General features: G+C 45.0%; 1 protein-coding gene across 1 annotated transcript; it reads left to right on the top strand.

Annotated features, from left to right (window-relative positions):
- Positions 1-870: 870 nt before the first annotated feature.
- Positions 871-12606, top strand: LOC144134241 (uncharacterized). Its single transcript, XM_077667198.1, has 5 exons — positions 871-945; positions 4634-4740; positions 9973-10104; positions 10700-10933; positions 12314-12606. The coding sequence occupies exons 1-5, from the start codon at positions 871-873 to the stop codon at positions 12510-12512; spliced, it is 747 nt and encodes a 248-aa protein (XP_077523324.1). The 3' UTR covers positions 12513-12606.
- Positions 12607-13777: the final 1171 nt, after the last annotated feature.

Genomic DNA, 13777 nt, shown 5'->3' with positions numbered 1-13777 from the left:
CCTCAAATGTTGCACAGCCTCAACAGAAACATTGTGGTGAAGTCGTTATAACAAGCTTTCCACTATACCCTGCGAAACGAATATCGCCGTCAAAAGTTCATGGAATGCGACTTTGTAGAAGTATTTCTTTTTGCAGTAGGCAGACTTTACTTGAGCTTTTAGTGCAGTGTCAGTAATTCACACTTGAATAATCAGACTGCAATAATCTATGCCACAGTGATTGCAGACAAGGTTGAAAAGTATACGTTCATTTATATTGGCTGCTATAGATGTTTCAGTAGGGATGCACATGATTAAAGTTTCATTGGATTTTACACCTACAACAACTGTTGCCGCTGTCTTTTTCGAAATATCTCGACCGAACATAGGTCTCCGGTTCATATAACACTTTCCTTGACTGCCTTCCTCATGTAATTACTGACATGTGAGATCCCTGAGGTATTGAAATGAAAATAAATATATACTAGCCATATTCCTGCTTGTGGGCGTCGAAAATTCCCGCGAACCACATACGCCATTGATCAGTACTAGAAGATGCTAGGATTTAATGTCATGCCCGGTTTAATAACGTGCTTGTTCTCCAATCTTCCCCACGTCCGGCTGAAAACCATTCATTTCGCATCGGCTGTACCCTACGTTATGAATTTCCCAAACGCAGAGGCCTATGACCGGCCACTGCCTTATGTGCACCCATCGGCAGCCGCGGCTGCCGCTCCGTACCAGCCAGCTGTTGTCCCGTGGCGATCCCATCACCACCAGCCCGCCGAGGCTCGAGCGGCGCCGCGTGTGCCCCTGGCCGCACCTGCGGCTCCGGCGCGGCCTGTGCCAGCTGCGTCAGGTGCGCCTCTGCAGGCAGCGAAGGCCCCGCTCATGCCCCCGGCAGCAGCGGCGCCTGTAAAGGTGACTGCCAAGCAGCCCGCCTACCATGTTCTTAGTCGGGGCACTGTGATGCTCATATTTTTCTATTCGTGCGGGTATGTGAAGAGTGTTCTGGCCAATGTTCTCGTTCCTGTGTGCTACTATTCTTAACAATATCAACTATTACTGATTCTCTTCAAGTGTACTGGTTTTGTTGCAAACAGGTTTTACAGTGTTGTCCGTACATTTCTTTTTTTGTCAATTTGGCTGTGTACAATTCCCACATCCGGATTACTTTCAGTTGTAATTGAAAGGCAGTCGCCTTTGCACTGATCCCTTGCAAAAAATACACCCTCCTCCTCACGCTAATGAAGGAGAATTTTAGAGATTTAGAGCATGAAGTATTCCCGCCCGAAAAGGTTGCAATACGCCTCAAACAGTATGTAGCTGACTCGCACCTGTTACGCACTGGGCGCCCTCATATGGAGAGTAATAGCTGTGAGGCAGGATGTGGTACCTCTAAAGGAAAAGCTGATGTAGCTTTGGCTTAAGAATATAGACGTACATTATACCGTAGAATGCAGAGCAACAGCAGTTATACGTCTGCCCCTTAGTGAAATAATTGTTTTCTCTTATTTACCGAAATTTAATTTAAAGTAATTTCATTCATTTCAATTCAATCCAATTGTTACGTGGCTCGTTTGCCACGTTGCAATAGCAGGCAAGTGTGAGAATGAATGGAGAGAGAAGGTGTGAGACGACTGGATTGGCTTAGGACGCTATGGCGAGAGCGAATGAATGCGCAACCGCAAATTAGGAGGCTGCTGTGGAAGAATCAGGTTATGATGAAGGCTAAAAGGGGGGGGGGGGATGCACAATGTTTGGAGTGGTTCCAAGGTAGAATGCAACGCTATACGTCTAAACCGTTGGGATAATATTACAGCATTTGCTGATTCATGCGCTGAAGCCGGCATGGCTAGCTCTCTAATTTCGTTTTTGTCTTGGACAAGAACTTATTAGGCTGAGCTGCACTTCTTTCTTAAATTTACACCTGCCTTGAGGGCTTTCTCTATATTCCCGTATACCTTCTGCTTAACTGCAATGTTCCCCACGTAGACCAAGGCCCCCACGAACTTCTTTTATTTGAGCTGGTATTCATAAAAATGGGCCTCGCGCGCACATAGGCCACGTTGGTCTGCATGCAGGTGCATTTATGAGAACATGAAACCTGTGCAGTACTTACTTCGCAGTAACTTCGAATCATTTGCGGTCAACAAGCACAGAGTCGAAGACGCTTAGCGGCAACGTTTCAGCAAGTGGTCACTTGGCTTTCGCCGAGGCAACTGTGTAAAGCATTCATAAACAGGCCTGGACATAGAGTTTGATTTTGTGGGAATAACGCGCTACACAGACTTTGATGCTGTCCAGGAACAGTGGGCTTGCGCTGTGTGAGACGCCGATCCACACGCTCAAAACTTCCCGCTAAGTATGGTCTGTTCTGTACATTCTTTCACAGTTTCGTGTCGCTTCTTTATCCTCGCCGCTTTACCAAGGTACCTTGTTTACAATAGGGGCACTTGTTTTGTTTCAACCAAAGCATACGTTAGGCAGACTATCCACCAATCAATTAAAGCTACACCAGTGGCAGACTGCCTGTTCTGTTCAACTGCCGAGGACTCGAATCCCTGCTGCCGTGTGGGGAGTAACCCCCGTTATAAAGCCCCTCTGCCCAAAATTCATCCTGAGCACTCTACAACGGCGTTCCTCATAGGCCACCACGTGCAACTTGGTATCATTAAGCCTCACATTGTTCAGAGTGTACTGGTGCATTCGGCGCCCGTGGCCTAAGTGATGGTATCTGAATGCGGCAGCGTCCTGGCTCAGTTCAATGACAGCCAGTCGTTCACATCCGTCCACCTATCCGCTTTCCATGCTGGTAAATAAACTGCGGAAAGCGTGCCCAGAAATACAAGCTGCAGGGCGTGAAATATTTTAAGCGAATGTAAGCAGCCAGAGTTCTCCCTCCAACAACAGGCGTAGAAATCATAGCAGGGCCTCTTACTCCAACAGGAAATACACTACAAGGCGAAAATGAGCCACTGACTCTTACATCGCATTACTGCCTAGAAGATATCTATGATGTAGTGCGCTTACTAGGAAAACTAGATGACCAGGTACTCGTTACGATATATACTTAACAGACCGCACTTTTTTGCGATTTTGGCAGTGAGTACTCTTTGCACGGAGGCGACATGTTTCTTTTTTTTTTACCATACTCCGGGGAGTCTGCTTTAATTCGCAATGCTGCATCAACCTAAATCTTTCGCCTAATTGTAGACACGTAAACGTTCTTCCCTACTGCTGTCGCTGCTTCTTGAGTGTTGATCCTGTTAATCCTAGTAATTGAATTCGTCTTCGGTTCCAGTGACACCGTTCGAAACTACTCTCAAGTTTCGCAACTTTAACAACAATCTTCAGAAACCACGCGACACTTTTTCAAAGCCCACCGCCAGAGGAGCTGAGGGAGCTTTAACAGCCTGCGTCTCTTGGTTGTTGACCAAAGCCCTTTATACCGAACGAAAGAGACATCTGTTTTCACTGCCCGCAACTTGAAAGCGGCGCTTGCTGGAAGATAATAAAGATAGTAGCAGAAGTTTCTAATGACCTTCTAGATCCGCATGGTGTATGCCGAGCAATAAAGTTTACACACGCGCAAGTCTAACCAAACAGTGCGTGGAAAGTGGGACACAGAATAAAAAGACACGAGTTCTGACTAACAACTGGTTAGTCTGAGTGCGCATAATGTTAAATCGTTACCGGTAATGATCTGCAGTTACAGAAATCTGACATTGTGGCGAGTTTTTCCACACGCTATATTTCTTGAACGCGAATTTCCAGGTGCGACGTAGTACACATAATGAGTGTTCCCTCTCTAGGTATTTATTGCTACTTGATTATTCGTGACTTATATGCCTCACGTTTACAGAGGACCATTTAGAAAGTGGTGCACATTAATCTCTTCAGATCTAATAGATGCACTATGTACGTCAAGGGACAAAATTCTCCAAGACGCGCGAAAAGCGGTTTTCAATTTGCTGCAAGGTTTTTTAGCGATCATCTGCTATCACACATCACAGGACACGAGTCTGACTCTCACCTCAACAAGTACGGTCTCCAGCCAGCGTCTAATCCCAGAGCTATTCCTGGTGACGCGTCCTGGAGACCTTTGTCCCTGACAGTACAGCCCAGATTAGCAGCTTCCTGTGAGAAAGTACTGTTACTAGCCGTGAAAGGTTAGCTTCAGATGAAGTTATCACTCTTCACACGAGCAATGAGATATTGCTGGCTAGAAAACGCTGTAAACAATATTCCTCCAAACAGTGAGCTCTTTGTCGCGTGCCTCCACAGTTCGCATGGAATATATTTCGTCGTCCTTGATTTGTTTTTTTGTGCATTTGAGTAGCCAGATTCAAATTCAAAAACAGGTTGGGCTGCCCTTAACAATCGAGTTTTAATTATACATATCCTTAATTTTCGATGCCATATTTCCTGACGCATTTTGTGCGAAAATTTGACAAGAGCAAAAAGTGTCCTTTAACTTTTGGTATTGCAAAAGTAGCGCACTTTCCATCTTGAAGCCTGCTTGAGTATTCATGTAGAAAAACAGATTCTTGAATAGGCCTCACAAAAGGCGCCTGAATTCACTGAGGGAACATTAAGAGAAGAGCTCTTGCTTCTAAATTTATGTGACTGATCATCACCTGTGAAATCGCAGCCACACGTGGCAGCTCCATCTGGCGGCGCCAAGTCGAAACCTGAGCGCAAAGCCAAGCGAAGGCGCACCCGCGAACACTCCATGGTGAGCCCAGCGGACACACCAAGGTGAGGCGACCCTAAATCTTGTGTATTGTCAATTTTCTTGCGGTAGACAGCAATAGTAGTTATTTCGTATATGCTTCCGCTAGATCTTTGCTGAATTGGCCCAAAGTGGCCACTTCGCATGGCATTCCACTGTACCGAGTACCCTAGGTCGTTTATGGCTGCCTGCGACACAGATCCCTTAAATCTCAGCCTTATCCAGGTGTCGCCCTGTCTTAACCGTTTTATATAGCATTAGTGAGTTTTTCCTATGTTGTACATAAGAAAAGTGGCAATTTCTCCGTTGTGAAGAAATGCTAATGTAATATGCTTACGCTGATCTGTAGTGGACTAAAGTTTTAACGTGATTGGGTTAAGGCTGCCATATGGCAAAAAGTCCAGCGTTGGTGTTGGTGTTGTCCTCATTGTGAGCGAAAATCCTGTCTCCGTCCAGTCGCCTAAATCAGGTGACCTTCTGCCGTGAACGCACTTGCCCTCAGGGTTATGAGCAAACTGCTCACCGTGGCAGGCAGCAGTTAATGGTACATCGCGAGAGGCAGCTCGAGTAGAGCAACCTGGGTCTCACAAGTCCCACCTGTGAAAGCACCTGCCATCGCAGGGCAGTGGCACATAGATTAACCCCTGCACCACTGCGCCAAGAGGGGTGTGAGGGCTCCTTGCAATCTATACTTTATAGTAGAGAATGAACAATTTCAGATTTGAATGGATACATGGGTCGATTCTAGGCGCAGTGAAACAAAAAGAGCCTCATGCCGCTGAAGATACCCATTAACGCATTCAAGTCATAGCCTTAATACGAAGCCTAGGGGTCCGTTAATGTTTATGTTTTACATGGAGCTGCCACTGCTAGTTTATCTAACACATTCTCCAAGGCGGGAGGCAACGGTTATCACAAAGAATTGATATATTTGTTTAATGAATTCTTTACAAAACTGTTTACACAAGAGCAAACATGTATTAACAATTGTAGGCTCTTCTGTTCGCTTCTATACTTGCATAAACAAGGACTTCTTATAGAATGTTTCTGCTTCTGCTGTGAGCGGCGATACTGTGGTGTAAACAGGCTGACGGGTCACTACAATGGTGAATTTTATCGTTTGCGGCGCGGCGTCTTAAGTTGTCTGCACAACTTTTCGAACTTTTTGGGAACGTGTGTAGATGCGTTTTCACAAACTCTTTGATTTCGGCTACATTTTAAATCGCCGCTGGACAAGAAGATAGGACCATTTTGTGCTGGAAAGAAGGATCGCTTTTAAAAACAAGAAATAAAAATGGACGTCACAATGATTTACGGTGCTCCTAGGAACTGCTGTGTTGTAATCCAGCGTTTTTATTCTCTCACAAGGTGCAGTGTTTCACTAAAGGAACACTATAGCCTGCAGCGAAATGTAAAGCTGCGAGATTTGCAGTGAATTGTAAAGCCACATGATAGGCTGATCTTTATTGACGATTTTACTCTTTCCAAGATAAACTGGCCTACCGTCTCGTATGCTACTAACATTATTGAAAAACCCATGCTTGATATTTCCATTTATTCTGACCTGCACAGGTAGTTAAGTACCTTACGGCTGGACACAGTCAGTGACAGATGTTCTATTCTTTATCTATTTTACCTAAATAGCATTGTCAAAGCAAGAGGAAACGCAATGCAACGACCGACATTTCTGATCACCAAGCAGTCATACTGACCTTGATGAACGATAACTTTGATACCAAATATTCTGTCAATTACATTCCTTACTTCGCTCGCACAAATGATGAATCCATTATCGATATGCTAGACTTTCATTATGACATCTTCAGAAACATTAAATATAATATGAATGACTTTTGGCGCTTTTAAACATTGTTTTCGAGTTCATAGAACGCTTTGTTCGAAGAATTGCAAAATACTCTCTAACGCATGGACCAGACGACAGACGGTCACAGTGCAAAGCACAAAAAGTGAAATAAGATCGAGAGTAGGATGGTGTCCTCGAACAAGCATTCATGAGTAATCAGAAAACTAAAGCAGCCCATTACACGTCAAAATGAAATGTATTATTCGACTCAGCTGGCTCCTTCATTAAAGCACCAGCTGAGAAATTCTGGATAAATTCATCATCACTCCAAGGTGACGATGAAATGACACATTTGCTGCATATAGAAAGTTTGAATGTGGTGTTGCTTTACTGTGCACTGCTTTCAGCAGTTATTTCAGGTAGGTATTTACACAAGACGATAGCTCTCTCTAACTGTTCCATGAATTTACCTTCAATCCTTGATGTTGTGATTTCCGAGGGCGGTATTCTATGTATATTGTTGAAGATTGACGTAAAAAAAATTTCTTAGGTCAGATAGGATTCCCAATGCATTCTGGAAGCGAAGCATTAAGCAAAGTTGTGTTCTAAATACCTATTAATCTTGTTCCGCACCTAGCTGACTGGAAGAAGATGGAGGGCGCTCGGCTTCGCTTATAAGAGGCGGCACCGGCTCGATTCCAGGTTTTAGATTTTGAATACAAAGCATCCACGCTTTCCTATTCCCAGAATCAGTAAGCAGGCATGAATAAATTGTGCTGCGAACTCATTACATGAGGCTAGAAATCCAGAGAATCTCTTTCCGACTTGTCTCAAGACGATTGCTCGTTAAGGAGAAAGAACGGCTCTAAAAATTATGCACCACAAGCACTATCACGTACAAGTAAGCCACTTCAGTGTGTAAGATTCGCGTAGAAGTGCAGACCAAATATCGATGAGCTCGTTCAGTCAGTGTGGGCATTAGTAATAACGCCGTAACACTATGACACGTGGTGCCGCCAGGGTGTCATAGACTCGTTTACTGGACTTCGCTTTCACCAGACTGGTGCAGCGAGCTCTATCGGTAGGGTACGTCGGCCAACAATGTTATCTGATGCACTTCACAGAAGTCAATTCAATTGGTTCTCAAGCCAAAGAGATAATAAATGACTATTTCTTGGCGTCATTGTCAGACAAAGTACGCTCTAAGCCTCCTCATGCTTTTTTCATTATTCTGAACTAAACCAAGCTTGTCCCACAGCTCTAAAGTTTTGGATGAAAGGGCGCGTCAAGTACCGTATAGAGGAGAGAAAGCGTAAACCCCTGGAACATTTTTTTTTAATAAAAGCATCAAGCTTGCTTTTTTCCAGAAAGCAGCAGGGATCTGTGTGGCGGGATTGTACATGCGTGCCCCCTTTTTCAGCACAGAACTCGTTCTCGGTTTCTAGGGGTATAAAGCCTCCACAATTCGTCAGGAAGCAAAAAATGCGCTGGCGATCAACATAAGTGTGCGGTGGACGACGCCGGCTGGTGTACCCATGCGTATGGCTTTGAATGTTCCTGTTGAAAGAAGACATATAGTCGTGGTCATGTGCTTCGCTGATGAGGAACCCAGAGGAGCTGCCAAGACGTAGTATTTACATTTTTCAAAAAATGTTTCTCTTATTCTACGATTACGAGGGTGGTCTTATCTCTAGTGTGGTATAAGGTTCTCTGTTTGCAATCTCAAATGCTGACGTCCCGAACAAAGGCGAGAGGGAAGCTGCCGCCACATTTAATGTGCCTCGTGTTCTCGCAACTCTGCGGCTTCTGCCCTTTGTTGACCTCTGAGCTTACGTTTTCTGCTGTGACGCTCGTTTAGAGTCCGATATCAGTGCTCATTAAAGAAACCCAGTTGGCAGAAATTTATCCGCGGCGCTCTAATAGAACGGCTATTTATCTCTTCTTTTTTTTCATTCCCTCAATCATGGCTTCTCTTTTGAACGGGTTTCGTTTAGTTTAAGGGGGTTTAACGTCCCAGAGCGACTCAGGCTAGGAGGGACGCCGAAGTGAAGGGCACCGGAAATTTCGACCACCTGGGGTTGTTTAACGTGCACTGACATCGCACTGCACACGGGCCGTTAGAATTTCGCCTCTATCGAAATTCGACCGCCGCGGCCGGGATCAAACCCGCGTCTTTCGGGCCAATAGCCGAGCGCCATAACCACTCAGCCGCCGCGGCGGCATTTTGAACGGGTTAAAGTCTTCACCGAGAAGTAAGATAGTTGCTGTGCTTTCCCTTTCCACCTAACGAATTTTTATTCCTTCTCCTTACACGGGCACAGGTCCGCCCTATTCTAGCAAAGATTGCCAGGGTCTTTAGGGACAGCAGATTTGTTTTCGATTTTATTTTTGCGACAACGCTTCAAGCACAGTCACGTAAAGCTGCATCCCGCAATTTTCTGCCTCTATTTAGTACATTCAGCCGTTTAAGCTAGTCATAAACGTGATTTGAGGCTTCGAATGGGCTGAAAAAATATGCGTGTTGCTCCGCATAACACAGCTGCCTACTCTATCGTGCCCATTACACCTCTGAACTGAACGAGCCTGCCATAACTAACTTCAAACAATGGCGAACTTAGAATCTGGCCTCGACACATGCGTATTCGGCATAGAGTCCCTTCAGTTTTCTTACCCGCCCCATCCTCTTTCCTGTAGTGTCTAGTTCAACTCAGATCAGTTAAAAGTTGCCTTTATTCAAACCAATATGTGGTTAACGCTTAGTGACCGGGGCGTTTCACTGAGCCGCCATGACCGCGCTCTTTCATGAACACGACTTGTCTCATGTAATCACATCATCACGAAGCAAGGCCACATCACTAATTCTCATGTGACCTCACTCTCTTGTGATTGGACCTGGAAATTGAATCGCGACTAAGCACCTGACTTATTATCTAGTGACACATACAAAAGTGAAACGGCCGATTGCCTCGCCAGCAAAACCCCTCATGAAATTTCTTTACCACACTAATAGAGCATTTAGACTCGCAACGAAACCCTTGGACGTTGTCTCTACTCAAATTATTCCTTTCACCTCACACTAAACACAGAGCTGACAATAAGATGTCATTAGGTCACCATTTTGATAGAGCATTGCGACTCGCGACGAAAGCCTTGGAGGTTATCGCTTGTCAAATTGTTTTTTCAACCTCCCACTTCAACACAGAGCTCTCGATAAAACTCTTTAAATTACTTGAATTCCTTTTCGTGTTTTTTTTTCGCTCAAAGAACAATGAAAATGCTATGTACGGATGTCCTTCACATCATGCTTCATCGCTCTTACCGGTACCACACTGCCGGGCTAAACGAACGTTGAGAGCTGCGTAGTGATAATGGTCTATAAATAAAAGCTGTGCCCATTGAGAGTTCCGTGTGTACAGTTCCAGAAAAATGTTTTGGACACTTTGTTGTTGCTTAGGCGCAGCAGACGCAGCGTGTCAGGCTACGAGAGCGACGCCAGGACTTCGGCAGGAGCGAGTCGCGCCGAGTCCCGCTACACGACCGGCATTGCGACGTCGACTGCCGCCACCACGGGCCGTGGGACCACGAGGTGTGTATTCTACGATTTACACATTCAGGACATGCGAATAGTATATTACACATCTCTAGAGTAAACTAGAACAACAGCGGTGGACTCGTGGTTGAGCTTCCGCCTCGCATGCGAGAGGTGCGGCGCTCGATTCCCAGTGCCGCCTGGTAATCACCTGTGATACAATGGGTACAAGCTTTCCCCGGCCTGGTGCTCGGCTGAATCGGGATGAAATGCTTGGGAAATGAGTCGAAGACCATACCTTGAGCGAACTAAAAATACCTTGTGCCATGGCGCTCATTAGCAGCAGACGCCCTTGCGCCATAAAAATGAACTATCATGAATAAATTAGAGAAGAAACCTTTCTAGGGGGCGCTGGTTGCGTTCTACGACGGGTCAAGTTACGGCTAGCGTACGCGCCTGGATGTAGCATGTGAGCCATCAGTTAAATGTACATTAAATTTTAACGATTGGTAAAAAAGACGGTGGCGAAAGAACAGCTTCAGATGGCCATTCTTGATACCCAATGTGCAGCGTCAGGATATTGAATCCTCATAAAACATGCATTGTCAAAAAATTGAACGCCGGTCGCCGAATGAGGCCCTATCTCACGCAGGAGTGGCACCTCCTCGTCTTCGTCGTCGTCCTCTTCGGAGACCGCCCGCGTGATACGCATGATGAAGACGCACAACCTTCCGAGGCCTCCTCCCGACAACTGGCAGCCGGCGGTGAAGTTGACGGTCGCCGTGCTCCTCTCCGGAACCACCTTCGCGCTCGTCATGGTGTTCGCTTACATCCTCGAGACCACTGTGCTTCTGCCCTGGGATACCGTGGACCCCAACCCCGCCTCGTGAGTGTGACGTCATGAAGGAAGGCAAAGTCATGCGATAGTTTTGCTGCTCGCCAAGCTTCCTCCGAAATTGTATCCATTTTTGCCTCGTGAATGTGCACAATTTGGTTCCCGAGCAACAGTGCCCATAAGCGAGTAATCCGTAAAAACGAATCTTGAAAATAAAAGCGCTTTGTTATTTCTGATTACTTCTATGCTTTGTAATGGGGAGTGAAGTCGAAATGGAGCAAACTTCGAAACTCCAGCTGTATTATTCTTATCGTCGATTCTCTGGGCAGTAAGTTCTCGTATTAACGAGGAGTAGATCCGTTGAAGAAGTTTGGTTCCAAGACAAGGTGTTCATATTTCGAGTCTTCCATATCATGAGGGTGTATTAACGGGGCACGACTGTATAGGTATAGATGCAGCCATGAGAAGTATTGCCACAGAGGATCGGAGGGCTGTAAACTGTCGTTGCTCTTTTATAAAACAGTCGCACACTCTGAGATATCCTTCTAATGTGATCCCTCAACAAAACCTTGAGAATAATAAACGTAAAATTGGGTGGAACTTCAGCAATTAGTCAAATTTATTGACTTATTGTTCGCACCGAAAATTCAAAATTAAATAGCTGTTTCATGGTTATGTATTGCTTCTCAGCTCGCTTACACGAAAGGCAACCATAAGTTAATCTCTGAGGCCATTGGTGTATAGGAAGGTAAGAATCTGTATATGTTGCCTCTATTTTCTTTGTCGTCCCTGATGGTTTTGAGTGCTCGCATAGCTTGATAGTACTGCGTTACTGTTTCTTTTTCCTATGTGGCCCACCATCCTGTGCTGCAGTTTATTTATCAGTATTTTTACCTTTGAAATTGATCCTAGTGCTATTCTATTATATCATTCTGATCTCGTCTGTGTCATTTCACTATTTGTGCAATGTAACTTCTGTTAATTGCAGCATGCATTAATACCCTATTATTTAGTCTTTTCCACAATCACTTTTGTGCGCATGTAAACAACCGTTTTCTAAGCACACTGCTAAGTCTTCCTATTTTTCGGAGTGCTGGTTAATTCTAGTGCGCCGTGCAATCCACTTTGCGCTGATTCTCTTTTTGCCTTTTGGAAGATGGTGGTGCTTAATCAGCTAAAAAAATGACTCGGTTCGAGTGCTGTATTTACATTCATTTATGGCAAAGCGGCTAGTAGAGGATGGCACTTCATAATGTCTACGTGACTTGATACCTGCACTCCTCCCCTTTCGTCTTTAGAATCCCATATCTAGCCCGCTACTTTAAATGTCTGGTATCGCGCACATGTACAAAAGACGAAGGGTTCGGTTCTCTCTATCTGTGACAGGAGCCGGGATACCGTGTTTTTCTTACTCAATCCAATTTCTTGCAGGAACCCTAGTAACCATGGCAACGAGTCACTTATAGTGGCTTCTGAAAATACCACCACTGACGAGGCTGTCAACGCGAGCGCCGTTGCCCGCTTCCAGCCTATGCGTTTCCAGGACCAGTACTACGAAGAATCTCTGCCGGAGGAGCCCTCAGAAATGAGCGCTGACATTTCTCTGGAGACATCATACTCTATTCCCTAACTGTGTCGTATCTGATTACCAGTGATGTTGGACATGCAGGTTCATGGTTGCATATGTACAAGCCAGCGTAGGCTGTGTGATGAACTTTGTTCGCGAAAGGCACAATTTTAACAATATTGTGATAACGCACTTCCCGCTCGAAATGCATTTCAGGCCTGACGTTTGCTAACCTGTGGAAAGAGCGAGCAGAAATATTAAAGTGCGTGCTACACACTTATTGAGTAAAACAAATATAGAATATGAAGTTCGATCAGTTTATTAATACTTCGCACTTCCTCCTTCGCTAGCGAAAGTTCTTGCTTGGAACAAGTCGTTTATGTCGAAATACTGAACAGTATTAGGCAAAACAGACTGGTAGCACAATTCTCTCGTTTTTGTAAAGAGCAGGTCCGAACGTTGACTAAAATGCTGGACTTTTTCTCAGTCCTCACAACGTGACCGAAGTTGCGCTCTCAAAAAGAGGGTTGCGCTTAATGACGCAGATTGCAAATTAGCTTGTCAGCAAATACTCTGTGTCGAAAGAACGTGCTCACACATTGGGATTTTGGTGGCTTTATACTAAGTCCATGATTAAAAAATTCTGCAAGACGGCCGCTTTTCAATAAATTGTTTCAAATATGTTCGTCAATAAACCATGCTGCGCTATGCATAATCGCAATCAACTTATCGAGAGCGCAATTGTGTTTGTTCCATCCGCTTCTGACTTACAGCAAGAAATACGCTTTTTCACCTAAGCAGGCTCCAAACCATTTCTTGTTCACCATTATGGAAGACTTTCTCTTTGTCTGCATTCCATTTTATTAGAAACAGCTCTACTTACAAATGAATTGCGGTGCTCGTTCATAAATTTGTCACAAACATTTGATAGATTAAACTTGCCTGAAATTTTTCTGTTTCATGAGAAATTTTTTTTGCAACAACGCACTTTTAAATTATCCTGGTGCTAGGGAAGGAATCACAGGAGCTCGAAATCGTCCTTGAAATTACTAGTTGGCTACTAGAGCGAAGGGCACGTGCATTTCTGCGCCAACTCCACTAACGCTATTTGCGAGGAGGAAGAACAACTTTATTAAAAAAGAAGCAAAGTTCCTCAAGGGCGGGCTCCTACTTCTCCTGCGCCTCGGAGAGAGCTCTGTCCACTGATGTTTGGCCAGCTGATTGAGCAGGCCACAGAGGACCCTCCCATGAGTAGGAGGATACGTTGCGTGTGGGGGAATTGCCTTGGGATGACGGCGTTCCCACAGCTAGTGTCATAAGGTGGTTTT

The sequence above is a fragment of the Amblyomma americanum genome, chromosome 5 (assembly GCF_052857255.1).
Source record: "Amblyomma americanum isolate KBUSLIRL-KWMA chromosome 5, ASM5285725v1, whole genome shotgun sequence".
In the NCBI taxonomy this organism is placed as follows: Eukaryota; Metazoa; Arthropoda; class Arachnida; order Ixodida; family Ixodidae; genus Amblyomma; species Amblyomma americanum.
The sequence above is the reverse complement of the archived record's forward strand: the minus strand, read 5'-3'. Positions and strand labels throughout refer to the sequence as shown.